Source organism: Diadema antillarum, unplaced genomic scaffold (assembly GCF_040938485.1).
Source record: "Diadema antillarum isolate AM-2024a unplaced genomic scaffold, OU_Dant_1.0 scf00000006, whole genome shotgun sequence".
NCBI classification, from domain to species: domain Eukaryota; kingdom Metazoa; phylum Echinodermata; class Echinoidea; order Diadematoida; family Diadematidae; genus Diadema; species Diadema antillarum.
In genome coordinates, this window is record NW_027270895.1 from 5,323,931 (window position 1) to 5,339,280 (window position 15,350).

Consider the following 15,350-nt stretch of genomic DNA (forward strand, 5'->3'; position numbering starts at 1 on the left):
GGTCACGTTGATACTGCTTTTACGTTTTAATATCATGGTCGATTTGATATGAATAACTGAAAAAAATAAAAGAAATACATAAATACCTTTCTTTGGTCAACCTTTTCTTTGGATTACCGCATGTCAATGAAGATATTCATAACAAAGGAAGAGTCAATGTGATTGCCGGAATGTATCTAAGTCAAGATTATCATGATTCAATTGTGATCTTTACAGAAACAAAAGTGCATATATTTCTTTCTCTTTTTCATAAATAAATTGTCTTTCTTTCGTAGAGTTCATTCCACTCCACTTGACCTGCAAAAATACAAACCTGACTATGCTCAGGAAATAATTATGACTAGGATGCCTTATAGAACAATGACTGTGCTATTGTGCCAGAGTCTATGGTTGGTAAAAATACGAACATACATAGTTATCAACGCTATTAGGAACTTTTTATAGGCTACTTCAATTTTCATTATCATCACCATTATTTTCTTTTACACTTCCGCATTTCATTATTATCGTTAACAGTGTTGTTGTTATCGTTAACATGAAAATCTTTATCATTGTTAAATCGTTGTTATTGCTACATAACTCATAGTTACTGGATTTATTTACATTATAGCGGGGGGGGGGGGGTGACCTTCCTGATTATAGTTATTCTTACCATAATGTTGTTTTGAGCGCCGTCCAACATTTTTTTTTTTGTAAATTCTTACACTATCATTGAAAATCAATGTTTTGAATAATATTGTCCATGTGGGTTTGACAGGGTGTCATAATTTCCTGTCAATTGTAAATCGTTGCGAATTGATCATATGTGACCGTGCACCTCAAAACGAACATAAAGTCGCACACACTGATTTTGCGTGAGGACTGAAAATAAGTGAAATAGGTCAACCTAGCCGAACTTGACTTTTTCATATTTTCTGAAAGAGCGAGTCTTCTTTTACATTATGCTAAAATTTGGTGTCATAAAACGGGCAGGAAAGTGTGTTTTTTTAGCAGTTTATCTCGAACATTTTTGGTAGAATAGTGCAATTAGGTGTGTCTTTAGAATCCCTTTTTCATTTCTGAAAAACCTTGTCCACACTCTTCACTTTCAACTCTAATAACTTTTGAAAGGATAGTGCTACTGCTTTGAAAGTTGGCATTAATTATGGACAAAATGTGTTAACGAGGCATGCTAAATTTCAGTTTAATCTAATCATCCCTTCATTGTTGTTACTCTGGTGGTTTACTTCCTGTTTTTTGTCCCATTCATCACACAGCCAGCACGGTTTGGTAAAGATTAAGCGCTTGAATAGACACTGTACTTCAGAGCCTCTTTTCTCAGTTCACACTTTTCCTGAGTTTGTGCTTTCTTTCCAATATTTAGATAGGTTAGGAGAGTCCATTTGATTTGAGTTATACATCATTTTAAAGCTTAAAGTCTGCTCTTTCAGAAAATGGTCTTATCTAAAAATTCATGTCTGGCGACTTTTTGTTTGTTTTGAGGTGCAGTGTCACATATACGATTTTAAGCTGACTTGTGTTAAAAACATGATTGTGTAAATAAAGTGGCATTCGCTGCAACAACTATCATGACTTTGTGCCAAATATACCGTCATTATATGTATCCTTTGTATTTACTCATAAATCATTGTTATTAGTATTAGTATTAGTAGTATTGTTATTATTAGTTTTATTATTGTTATCATTATTGAAATTATTATCATTATTACTACTACTATTATTGTAACGTATCTGTAAGACCAGGCTAGCAGACAAATGAAGACAACATGCATAAGGTGTACAGAAGGCCATGTCCATAATTGTAAATATAACCTGTAAGATGATTTCTATGTTAATGACCTAAATAGAAGAAGAAAAAAAAAAAACCACACACACACACGCACACGATAGCGTTTAAAGTATATCAATGCAACACTGTTTACCCTGATTGTATTTTCCAATGATGGCAAATGGTAATGGTATTTCAGTATACAGTAACAAGACAATTATATTTTGCTCGTTCAAATGATATCACTTTGGATTGTATGAAGATGTACCAACTTTTTATATTGACAATGTGTTTTTTAACTTTAAATCGAGGCATTGCTCTAGTTATAAACGTGATTTAGGGAAAGACATAACAACTGATAGATCATTTCCTATAAGAAAGACACAGCATTCCTTATAACCCAACACACTCTTAGTCAAGCGGAGTTGTGTAATGATTAATCATGTATAATGCCAGAGCATGGATGCTTCTTCCAGCTGATCAATCCTGTGCGTACTTTGAGTATTCTGAGTGCCAATTAGCACGGAAGGCGTCTTTGCGTTGTACACGCTGTTCAAAGTCTCCACTCTGTTATAGCAGTTGTGAAGTGTTGGTTTCAGACTCGGACAAGTCTAGAGTCTATGTGATATTTAGTTGAAGACATATAAAAGCACTTGATCGCAATTCACAATGACAAAAGAGATATATGACCTACATTGTGCTCAGGCAAAAGGAAACCCTTATTAAAACATATTTACACCGAAATAACGTAAAAATATAGCACGACATGCTAACGGTTATGGCACGCCAAATGTTTCACAAAAGTGATACAATCAGTTAATCGGCGATAACCTAGGTTTATGGCTCGAAAACCTACTTTATCAACAGAAAAGAACACGTTCTTAAGCCATAAATCGAATGAATCGGTCGATGAACCTTTTTTTTTTCATTTTTATCAGAATTTGGTTCGCCATATGACAAACTAATTGTTTCGTAACAACTGTAAAGTTTATCGGTCGATAAGTTTATCATCGAGCAAATATAATTTTTGGTGATAAACTAATTTTGTCATGTAAAAAACTTTCGCACTTGACGTGTATGAACTCGAGAAACAAAGTTTATTATAGTGAAAAACAGAGTTTATCGATGAATCAGTGCTGTTTGATCGATAAACTTATGTTTGAAAAAGGAAATAAGTTTCAATTAATGTTCATGGGGCCATAAACAGAGTTTTCGACTTATTGGCACAGTTGGCTTGCCATAGACGTCTATATACTACAGCATTATCGTGAGAAGGTCATCATGATTTCAAGAAATTTTGATCAGCTACCACAAAACATTGTGTGATTATGTTATGATGCTTTCCCCTATCATTCTAGATTGAATGTGATCAAGTTCTAGTTATTATCTGCATTATCTTTGTAGGTCTTTATCAATAATCACAATGGCTTTGCTTCAAATTAGTAATGCTTCAGTGAATTTCAAGGAGAGAGAGTTTTGACTGCAGTAAACAGCAACAAGAACAATGTAAAAACCATAAGAATAGGGTGCTGAGATGTTCATTTTCTTTGTTCTTTTTTACCAGCTCTTAATAAATCGACATCAGTCGTGATTTTGACTGACTTTGAAGCACATCCTTCGAGAGATATCTTTATTCAAGAGTCAAAATGGCGCCAAGGCACTGTAAAAGGTCGTAAGGCCTATAAATATCCCTTTTTACAAATGTCACGAAATATTGCCTGGCTAAACAATAATATGCCTGTGCAGGAAATCTTACGGAAAATGCACCTCATATTTTTTTTTTGACAGAATGAAAAAGTAGTCACACGTCACTCTAAAAAACGCTAACATTTGTTTGTTTGTTTGTTGTTGTTTTTTTTTTTTTACCGAGAATGACGGTTGGATTTTGTTTTCTCCGAGGTCCGAATAAATTCACTGGAAATCTATACTATTTAGTCGAAGAGCGTTACGTTAAAATAGGCTTAAACCCGGACATTTTTGGTAACAAGCTGATTTTTTTTTTTCAGGATGGGTCCAGAAATATGTCTAGAATAACATGCTAAAAGTCCGCAAAAATCCCCCTTGAGCGTTTTCCGCAATCCAAGATGGCGTCCAAAATGGCCGCCATTTCCAGAAATTCTTATATCCCTTCAACCAGGTAACCCAAATACAAAAATTAAATGTCTAAATATATGTTTTTAAGGATGAAGAACTGAATAATAGGCATATTAAGAGATGTTGATGAACACAAGTACTGTAATCCAAGATGACGTCCAAAACGACAGCCAGTTCTTGAAATTTTTACAACCTTTCAACTAGGCAACCCAAATACAGAAATCAAATGTCTAAATATATGTTTTTAAGGATAAAGAACTCAATAATAGGCATATTAAGAGATGGTGAGCCATTTCAGCCATTTCCTGAAATTTTTATAACCTTTCAACTAGGCAACCCAATACAAAATGTAAGTGTCTATTTTTCGAAACGTGAAAAACTCAATAAAATACATAATATCAAGAGATGCTGACGCGCACAAGTACCGCTCTTCCTAAAACGCAAAATGCCGTGCAAAATTTCCGGGCAGTAACAATTTTATCTCACAATGATGTAGATAAATGTCAGTATAATTTATAAGAAACTTTTTTTTTAATATAGAAAAATAGTTCTTACTTGTATACAAAGTGTACAAATAAAAACATTTGGATGTTGAAATCAATGAGTGTGTCCCTGTTACGAGAGAAAAATTTCAATATCAGATTTGTTGCTATTTGAACAGAGAGCCGACTAGGAGGCAATTCTCTCTTTTTTTTTACCACATGGCCTATTTTCGTCACCTCAAGCACATGAGATGAAAATTTAGTGCTAGCCTTTTTTATTATCATTACTAACGCATTTGATGTCTACCATGAGGTGAGTTCCATTTGAAATTGTCATTTATCTCTTAGGAAGTAAAAACAATTCTTTTTGGTGTCTGTGTTACATACATGTTCAAAATTAGTGTTAAGATGTGCTACAAAATAATGTGTAATTTATCACATGACAGTGGATTTCTTTGGTGCAGTATATTGCTCCACCTAGAAACACCTAAATTATCTTATTATTTCATGTAGATTAGGTAAAATTATACAACATATAGAAATCAGAGAATATGACACTTATAGTTACTGGAACATGGATGAGGGATACTCCCCTCCCACACGAGGGATTTGTGTGTGTGTGTGTGTGTGTGTGCGTGTGTGTGTGTGTGTGTGTGTGTGTGTGTGTGAAAGTGAAACATAGTGCAAACGTTTGGTAAGACATTGAATTCTTTTCGTCAAAGAGTAGGAAAAATATAAAGTATATTATTCACCGAAACGGGCAATGGGAGGGCGTGGAATGGGGATTCTCCCCCCCCCCCCCGAACATGAGGGATGTTTTGCATTTTCAGACTTGCTATTCAGACATCTGATGCACCCTTTTCATGAAATATTAAATTTTTGTTTCCATCAAAAAAGGAACAACAAGATATGTAATCATGGAAGTGTGCGGTCATAAGGTTGCCCGTAATTTCAAACTTGAAATTCACAGATTTGTTGCACCCATTTGGTGAAATATCCGATGTTTGTTTTCTTTTTAAAAAAACTTCGAAAATATGTATTCAGGAAAGTGTCGGGGAGTGTGGAGTGTGGGAGGAGAATGCTCCTTCCCATACCAAGGACATTTTGCCATTTTCCAATTTGAAATTCAAAGATTTTTTTTTTATATTTGTTTTTGTCAAAAAAGTAAGAAAATATATTTTTGGAAATATGCGGGGAAGGTGTATAAGGCAATGCACCCTACCACAAAATGGAGATTTTTTTCCAGGTTAAGGGTTTTATGGTGCGCAGTGTTGATGAAATACTAGATTCTTGTTTCTATTAAGAACGTAAGTAGAATAAAGAATAGTATGTTCAAGGCAATGAGCTAGTGGAGGGTGTGGGGGACCCCGATCGACCGGAGGGAGTTTTACATTTTTACGATCGTCATTAAACGGCCTAGTGCACCCTTGGTGTTATGTTGAGAAAATTGTACATCCTGAAAGAGTACGTAATTCATAGTCTCAGTATCCCCAACCCCTCATACACAAAGGAGCTTTTACACTTGAATTGAAATGAAAATATTTATAATTGTCACATATTTGATGGAATATTTCGAATTGTTAATCAAAGGGGTATTCAATTTATATCAGGGAAGTGAAGGGTTAGGGTCAGTGAAGCGGTGAAGGGTTAGGAAGGGGAAATCACCCTCCAATATGAGGGAAATAACTTTTGCATTTTATAAGTTAAAGATCTAATGCACACTTTTAATGAGATATTCGGAAATTTGTCAATCTCAAAAGTGTACCGAGCGAGGGACGTTAAGCATTTTTATGATTGCAATTTAATGCCAAAGTGCATATACTTCAGGTTGAACATTTGGAAAATAATGATTGTACAGGCCAACCCCCCCCCCCTTCCCCAATAAGGGGGGGGGGGGGGGCGCATCCAACCCAACTTATATCCATGTTGTGCACATTTAAGGGAAAGACTCCGCTGGACCTTCTGAGTAGTTAAATCTCGAACATTATGTTGAATTTCTTTCTCTCTTGAAACAGGCTAAAATCAGCAATGTTTTTGAAAACAAAATGGCGGCCATTTTGGGCAACATTTGGTTTTCGCGAAGAGAACTCGCGTGGTTTTATTGGTACTTACGTGCTTCATTTTCTCTCAATAAGTATTTCACTGGGTTCCTTATGTCTCAACATACATATTTAGACATTTGAGTGCGTATCGCGGTTACCAAGTTGCAGGTTTATGAGAAAAAATAGGAAATGGCAGCCATTCTAGGATTTCTGAAGTTGCTTAAGTGCTTTATGTGTGCTCTAAATAAGTATTCTTAAGTAGTTCCTTGTGACTCAAAACGTATATTTCAAGTGTGTACAGCTGAAATCTACTTCCAAAATTATGAGAAAAAATATCAGGAAATGGCGGTCATTTTGGCTGCCATCTTTGATTACGGTACTTGCGTGCGTCAACAACTCTTAATATCTATTTTATTGAGTACTTCATGCTTCAAAACATAAATTTAGACATTTAGATTTTGTATTTGAGATAACTGGTTGAAAAGTTTACAGAATTTCAGAAAATGGTGGCCATTTTGGACGCCATCTTAGATTTCGGTCAACATCTCGTAATATAATTTCTTTGAATTGTTCATGCTTCAAAACATATATTCAGACATTCAAATTTTGTATTTGGGATACCTGGTTGAAAAGTTATAGGAATTTCAGGAAATGGCGGCCATTTTGGACGTCATATTGGATTGAACGCTCAAAAAAAGGATGTATGAGGACTTTTAGTATGTTATTCTTGACATGTCATCGTAGCTATCGGGAAAAAAAAAACCAATCAGGTTAAAACTAACACTCTTGGACTAATTGTTTTCCCGTCCACAATAAAGAAGTTTCGAGCTTTATAATTTTTAAGAGAGGACAGAATGATATACTTAGATAACATATAAGCACATGAAAGGAATATTCATATCATATAGTGATATAATGACGTTCATATAGTAAGAATATCATATTCAATGAGGGTGTTTCAATTTCGAAAACTTAGAACTTCTTTGGAAGTTCAAACACAACAATAATCAAGCCACTTAATTGTTGGTTTTAACAAGAACAAAACATAAATAACATGCTTTTGTAAATATTGAGCGCGCTATAATATCAAAGTCATAGGCACAGTAGTGTAATAAGCTTTTCGTTTTCTGTTAGAGCTACAAAATGATTAGTAAAATAGAATGGATTTCTCAAAACATGATTAAGGAGTGACGCGGCATATTTGCTCGTGCGAAAATTATTCCGGGTTTGTTTTCACCAAGGACTTAGGATTAGGGTTAGGGTTGTGAAAGGATTTTAGGTTCGGTTCCATGTGAAGACTAAAATTAGGTTAGGGTTATATGTTTAAGGTAGGATCTGTGTTTGGCTAAGAGTACAAGTAATCTGTGGGTGCAATTATCGTAGGAGCAGGTCTCATGGAACCTTACAAGGAAAGATGTAACAGTCAAAACAATCATTGCTTTGAAGGGGATGGCTAGTACCTGATCAGTGGGAATCAATGGGAATGCTGGGAGATGATTGTTCCAATGCTTGTGGGGTTCATTAAAGAGTACATTATATATCTATAGTGTGAAAATTATTATTTGCTTCACAATGGTCTCATATTCAAGTAATATGCAGTTCAATGTTTCCAGGTAAGCATGCCTGTATACAGTGACGGGGCGATCGTTAACGAACCATTAAAGTGTGAACTGGAAAAAAGAGGCTCTGAAGTAAAGGGTCTATTCAAGTGCTAAATCTTTCCAAACCTTGCCGGCTGTGCGAAGAAGGGGACCCCCCCCCCCCCCAAAAAAAAAAAAAAAAAAAAAAAATAATAATAAATAATAATAATAATAATAATATAAAAAATAAAAATAAATAAATAAATAAAAAAAATACAGGATGTAAACCACTGCAGCAACAACAACGAAGGGATTATTAGATTAAACTGATATCAAGCATGATCAATTGTGACCTTGCACCTCAAAACGAACATAAAGTCGCACACACTGATTTTGTGTGAGGACTGCAAATAAGTGAAATGGGTCAACCTAGCCGAACTTGACTTTTTTATATTTTCTGAAAGAGCGGGTCTTCTTTTACATTGTGCTAAAATTTGGTATCATAAAACGGGCAGGAAAGTGTGTGTGTTTTTTTTTACAGTTTATCTCGAACATTTTTGGTATAATAGTGTGATTAGGTGTGTCTTTAGAATCCCTTTTTCATTTATGAAAAAAATTGTCCACACTCTTCACTTTCAACTCTAATAACTTTTGAAAAGATAGTGCTACTGCTTTGAAAGTTGGCATTAATTACGGACAGAATGTGTTAATGAGGCATGCCTAATTTCAATTTAATCTGATAATCCCTTCATTGTTGTTTCTCTGGTGGTTTACTTCCTGTTTTTTGTCCCATTCATCGCACGGCCAGCACGGTTTGGTAAAGATTAAGCGCTTGAATAGACACTGTACTTCAGAGCCTCTTTTCTCAGTTCACACTTTTCCTACGTTTGTGCTTTCTTTCCAATATTTGATTTGAGTTATACATCATTTGAAAAGCTTAAAGTCTGCTCTTTCAGAATATGGTCTTAACTAAAAATTCATGTCTGGCGACTTTTTGTTTGTTTTGAGGTGCAGGGTCACAATTAACACGTTCTGTCCGTAATGAATGATTACTTTCAAGGCGATAGCACTATCTATTCAAAATTTATTAGAGATAAAAGTGAAGGGTGTGCAAAGGATTTTAAAGAAATGAAAAGGGACCTCTAAAGACGTACATAATCGCACAACTCTTCAAAATGGGCGTGGTAGAAAAACTGCTGAAAACACCCTTTCCAATTCGTTTTATGAACCCCAACTTAAGAATAACGTAGATAAAGCTTAGCTCTTTCAGAAAGTGTGAAAAACTCAAGATTGGCTTTGTCGACCTGTTTTACCTTTTTGACGTCCTCACGCAGAATCAAGGGCAGTGACTTTTTGTTCGTTTTGCGATGCACGTCACATTCATTCAGTTCTTTTCCATTTCTTTTCCCCCTTTCCATCAGAATTTCAAGGAAGTTGAGATGTCTAATCACACTGAAAACGTCCTTGAGATCCTGAGCTACAGTGGCTGTGCATTATCCATCGCAAGTCTCCTCCTCACCATAGTCACATACAGCTTTTCAAAGTGAGTACAGCAGGACCTCGATTGTCCGGCCATCGATTAACCGGTTTTTCTGTAATCCGGACGTCGACTATTAAACTGACAGTATTGTTAATGCTTTCATGTAGTTTCAATATCAAGATACTTTCCAAACAAACACACATTCAACCATTTTCGTGGGAATACAAGACCGTACACATTCCGATCCCCTCAGTTAGACTGTAGCTTTAAAGTCAATTCGTGAGACGATGTCAATGATTGGTACCGCGCTTGTCACTGGCACTGCGTGCACAGCAGTGGTATAAGTTACAATGCAGTGGGAGTATCGAATTCGACGAGTCGCAATCTCGTTTTCGTTGTCTGTCAATATCAGTCAAACAAACAACACATGAATACATTGAATACAATACATGACGGATATTTTACGTTAGTCCTATATTTCAATTTATTTCCCTTTCACATCAAGTATGGAACATGACAAGGCCATGCAGATGATTGTAATATCATAAAGAACATCGGTAATAACATGTGTCTAGCATGGAATGCTAGAAAGTGCTGTATGTGAATATACCTCCGGCCAAATCGATTATCCGGAGGCCTGCTCACGCGGCCGCTCCCGTCGTGCCCGAATAATCGAGGTCCTACTCTGGACGCTGCTCATTTCTCTTTCTCTGCAAAGATCCCCATGTGCAGAATGAATCCGTCTTATATGTTCAGTTGGTTGGGATTCATAGCCGACCCGTTCCAAGTGTTCTTTTCTAAGCTTTACGCATGTTGTGACTGCAGTTCGACACCCACTAACGCCACGCTGAGCTAGAAGAAGACAGCGTTCTCTTATCGATGATTCAGTGCGGCTGATTAATGAGCTCTTTGAGATGTTAGTGACAGAGTCATTACATCGAAGACAAAAGTAGCTAAGCTTGTTTATGGGCCCATGTAAAGTTGTGGATTTCATGGATTCAGAATGTTCGTACTAACTTTCTCCAAGGTCTATGGTGTCTGTGATGAATAAATCAATTGAAAAACATACTAATTATTGTATATAATTAATATATATATATATATATATATATATATATATATATATATATATGGTGGAAGGGGTCGTTGTTTTTTGGAGTATATGAAAGGAAAGTGTTATTATCACATAAATTGTAGTTGTATAGAAACCGACGGGGGAGTTGTGATATTGCGGAGACTGATTTTGCTACAACACGCATAGACACCTACCCATATACTCAGGACTCGTCCTCGACGGGTTAGACAAATAAGACATGAAGATGCAGATTTGCATTTCAAATTCAGCCCCTTAGAAGTTACGTCTGATGGTTAAAACATTATCTTACCGAAGGGTTGGATTTCAACTCAAGTCATGATAGTTCAATAAGAAGTCATTTAGGCCTACGTCTCGTCAACAACATGTTGTCTTCAGGCTCATACCCAATCAGAGGAACTACGTATACATTAGCCCTTTCCTTACACGTGCAGTTCGTTGAACTCCTGACTCATCTGCTCTGAGTAAGATATTGTATACAATGTCTGTTTTTTGTTTGTTTGTTTTTTCAGGAAATTGCGCCAAAAGCAGCCGAATCAAATTTTGATCTGCCTCGCTGTATCTCTCACGTGCCTTTATGTGACATTTATCATTGTCGCAACGTTATTCAGTCGCCCGAAAGACGCCGAGATTTCCAAAGGCCCGAGTATCGGTTGCTACGTGGTTGCTGGCTTGATGCATTATTTCACTCTGGCTAGCTTAACATGGATGGGCGTAGAGGGCGTTCACCTGTATCTCCTCTTCGTTCGAGTTGTCAACTTTCAGATTCCGGGTTTCATGCCGAAGGCGATTTCCGTTGCGTGGGGTAATGTGTTCACATTTAGGCGCATACATTCAAACCTATTAACATGAAATGTCAAGGAGTTTCGTCAGACAGCCACACTATCAGTTCATGAAATTTTGTAATCTAAATGTTGTCAAATTAATATAATCTTATTGCAATTTATTGTTGCAATAATACGCTTAATGATTTGAGTATATGAATATAAGAACGACCCAAGTCCAATTTTTGGCCAAATTCAGTTTGACATGGGAAATTGTAGCTTATGCATGGACTCATCTTGTGTGTAAATGATAAATTCTAATTACCCCCGGAAGTGCCTGAAATGAATGAGTTAAATCTTATATTAATGTAAGAATGAAGGACTTGGGTCATTCTTACATTCATATAATAGCGCCCTCTCTCATCCTTCTCAAATCTCTATAGCAGAATATCATGTATATGAATCAAAGAACGACCCAAGTCCATATGAATCAAAGAACGACCCAAGTCCACCACACAAAATGGCCTCTCCACAATTAATGTAAATGTTAATTGTCATAATGATATATGTTCTAATTTGTATATACAATGTTGCCTTCCCATCACAGTTAAATAGAATATTATTGGACAAATAAAAAAGATATGAAGGTTTTTTTTTAGTTTACTCGAATTGATCTTCCATGGACTTGGGTCGTTCTTATATTTATATACTCATTTATGTAAAGGCATATATCGACATACTGCCATTCTTTCGCCCATGTTTTTTTACTACATTATAAGCATTTATTCTACAATACAGAAGTTTTCACAGCTATGTATTTCAGGCGCAAAATGTTATTATCATGCCTACGTATATTTTTGGCTGGTAAAGTTCGATGAATTAATATGCGTATGTCTGTTTGTTTTGTTTTTTTTTTTTTTTTGGGGGGGGGACATCATTTCTTCTTCATCCTTTCCACTTTCTCACTTGATGATAACATTTTATCATTTGAACTTATGGGGAAATAGTTATGGGAATGCGTTACAAAGAACCCCTATGTAATCTCCCTCCCCCCCCCCCCCCCCTCTCCTTGCCGTGTTTCGATTTACATAATAATGCACGGTAAGGTTAACAAAATCAAGTATATTTTGATACAATGGATTTATTCTCTCTCCCTCTTTTTCCTTCCCACCTCTCTGTCTCCGCTACGTCTTCTTTTCAATATTTCCTCCACTCTTCCCACCTCATTTTATTTTTCTCTGTCTGTGCTATCAATTTTGTATATGCCAGGTATCCCCGTTTTAGTCGTTGTGACGACAGGAGCTGTAAACAGGGAAGATTACGTACACGAAGACGTGTGAGTAACTTGTTGTTCGATCAGGGTAGGTGTGACCCTTTCTCACACATCCTTGTTTAAAGCTCCCTGCAGCTTCATTGACCTGTCAAATCGGCAGTGACATTGACTATTTTTGAAGAGGAAATCTACCCAAAAGGTTCAAGGGCAAAGTAGTACGCCGATGGTATGTCCCATCTAGGAACGACATACAATTTTTGATTGCTTTGGGCTGCCTTCATATTAGCATCAATGTTTGATTGTTGTTGTTGCTGTTTTTTTCTTCTGTTTCTGCTTGATTGCTGTAGACTAAATTAGAAAAAAAAATCAAGTTTCATTGGCACCATGATAAACATCCTTCTGAGGGCCCCTGACTGAAAAATGATGCGTATATCTCAAACGGGCAAGAAAATAACGCAAATTAAATTGTCAAACGCAGTTAACCACCTGAAAGGGATGATACAGTAATGGTGGAGATGAGAATTGGACTTTTAATTTTTTTCGAGATAAAAAAAAACCAAACACTTCTGCCATAGTACAGAGCATACCATTTTACGAGGAAGTCAAAGTTTGTTTAATGAAAATTGGGTTTGGAATGACTGAAACGTCCAAAATCAAAGTAAAGCAAAGCAACGTAATGAAACAAAATGGCTCCCGCACTTTATTAGAATTGCTCTGTCTTGGATATCCCTGCCATTTCAAAGCCAATTTCAGCAAATAAACGTTAAATTCCTCAGGGAATTACATGCTTCTTTATATTACATAAAACAAAGAAAAAAGTTTAAAAACCTGATATTTATAGGTCTCAACCAAAACTATACGATCCCTTTAAGCGATGTAATGGTTGTTGTTGATGATGTTTGTGTGCTTGTGTGCATCCTCCAATTAATACAGGATTGACTATGTTGATTATTGACATCGCTCCCTATGCATGCTTGAGAAATAAACTTTACTTCTAAAATACCTTAATCAAAACATAATTTCTTAAAGACTTGTACTGTGGGTGTGTCGTGTCATAAACCCGGAAGTCGACTACCGATTGCGGATATTACCATATCACATGAATATAAATGTGACCGTGCACCTCAAAACGAACATAAAGTCGCACACACTGATTTTGCGTGAGGACTGAAAATAAGTGAAATGGGTCAACCTAGCCGAACTTGACTCTTTCATATTTTCTGATAGAGCAGGTCTTCTTTTACATTATGCTAAAATTTGGTATCATAAAACGGGCAGGAAAGTGTGTTTTTTTAGCAGTTTATCTCGAACATTTTTGTTAGAATAGTGTGATTAAGTGTGTCTTTAGATCCCTTTTTCATTTCTGAAAAACCTTGTCCACACTCTTCACTTTCAACTCTAATAACTTTTGAAAGGATAATGCTACTGCTTTGAAAGTTAGCATTAATTATGGACAAAATGTGTTAATGAGGCATCTTTAATTTCAGTTTAAGCTGATAATCCCTTCATTGTTGTTACTCTGGTGGTTTACTTCCTGTTTTTTGTGCCATTCATGGCACAGCCAGCACGGTTTGGTAAAGATTAAGCGCTTGAATAGACACTGTACTTCAGAGCCTCTTTTCTCAGTTCACACTTTTCCTGACTTTGTGCTTTCTTTCCAATATTTAGATAGGTTGGGAGAGTCTATTTGATTTGAGTTATATATCATTTTAAAGCTTAAAGTCTGCTCTTTCAGAATATGGTCTTAATAAAAATTCATGTCTGGCGACTTTTTGTTTGTTTTGAGGTGCAGGGTCACAATTACAAATGGTGTGGAAGTAATTGATCGCTTGCACGATTTTCTGCATATCAAATTTGTCCTTTCTTTACTCCATGTCACAGTTGCTTCCTCGATAAATGGCCCAAGATTGCAAGCTTGGTGATTCCCGGTGGGGTCATCCTCTTGGTCAACTGTATCATCTTTGCCGCCGTGTTGGTGCGACTCCGACGAAACGAGATTGCGAAGAAAGCCCGCCAAGGAAATAACACACAGGGGCTGGTGAGGAGGCTCCAAAACGCTATATGCCTACTTCTTCTTCTCGGTCTTCCCTGGAGCATCGGTGGATTTCTCTTCATAAGCAAGTCCAACGTCTTCTTCCAAATGCTCTTCATCGCCTTGAACTCCTTCCAAGGCTTCTTCATCTTCGTTTTCCATTGCCTCCGCCAGCCCGCTGTCAGGGAGGAGCTCATCGGATGCTGTGGCTCCTGTGTACCCGTGTATCAGCCAGCTACTACCCGAACTCCGAAGGCACAGCAGACAGCAACATCCAATGACGCTGCGGGGGGCATTTCGTCGAAAGTCAAAGAACCCGAACCAACGACAATTGCGACTATAGATAACTCGGAACCTCCCATAGTTCAATACGAAACTATAGATGATCAGATCCCTACAAAGAAAGTTCGAAGAAAGACAGGCACTCTTAAAAAGAAAGGGTTTTCGTATTTCTGGTGAGGTCACGTTGATACTGCTTTTACGTTTTAATATCATGGTCGATTTGATATGAATAACTGAAAAAAAATAAAAGAAATACATAAATAGCTTTCTTTGGTCAACCTTTTCTTTGGAATACCGCATGTCAATGAAGATATTCATAACAAAGGAAGAGTCAATGTGATTGCCGGAATGTATCTAAGTCAAGATTATCATGATTCAATTGTGATCTTTACAGAAACAAAAGTGCATATATTTCTTTCTCTTTTTCATAAATAAATTGCCTTTCTTTCGTAGAGTTCAT

At 36.6% G+C, this 15,350-nt stretch overlaps 1 protein-coding gene across 1 annotated transcript; it reads left to right on the forward strand.

Annotated features, from left to right (window-relative positions):
• The first annotated feature begins 11,247 nt into the window (after positions 1 to 11,247).
• LOC139716040 (adhesion G-protein coupled receptor G2-like) lies at positions 11,248 to 15,067 on the forward strand. Its single transcript, XM_071627597.1, has 3 exons — positions 11,248 to 11,344; positions 12,573 to 12,639; positions 14,458 to 15,067. The coding sequence occupies exons 1-3, from the start codon at positions 11,248 to 11,250 to the stop codon at positions 15,065 to 15,067; spliced, it is 774 nt and encodes a 257-aa protein (XP_071483698.1).
• The last annotated feature ends 283 nt before the right edge of the window (positions 15,068 to 15,350 follow it).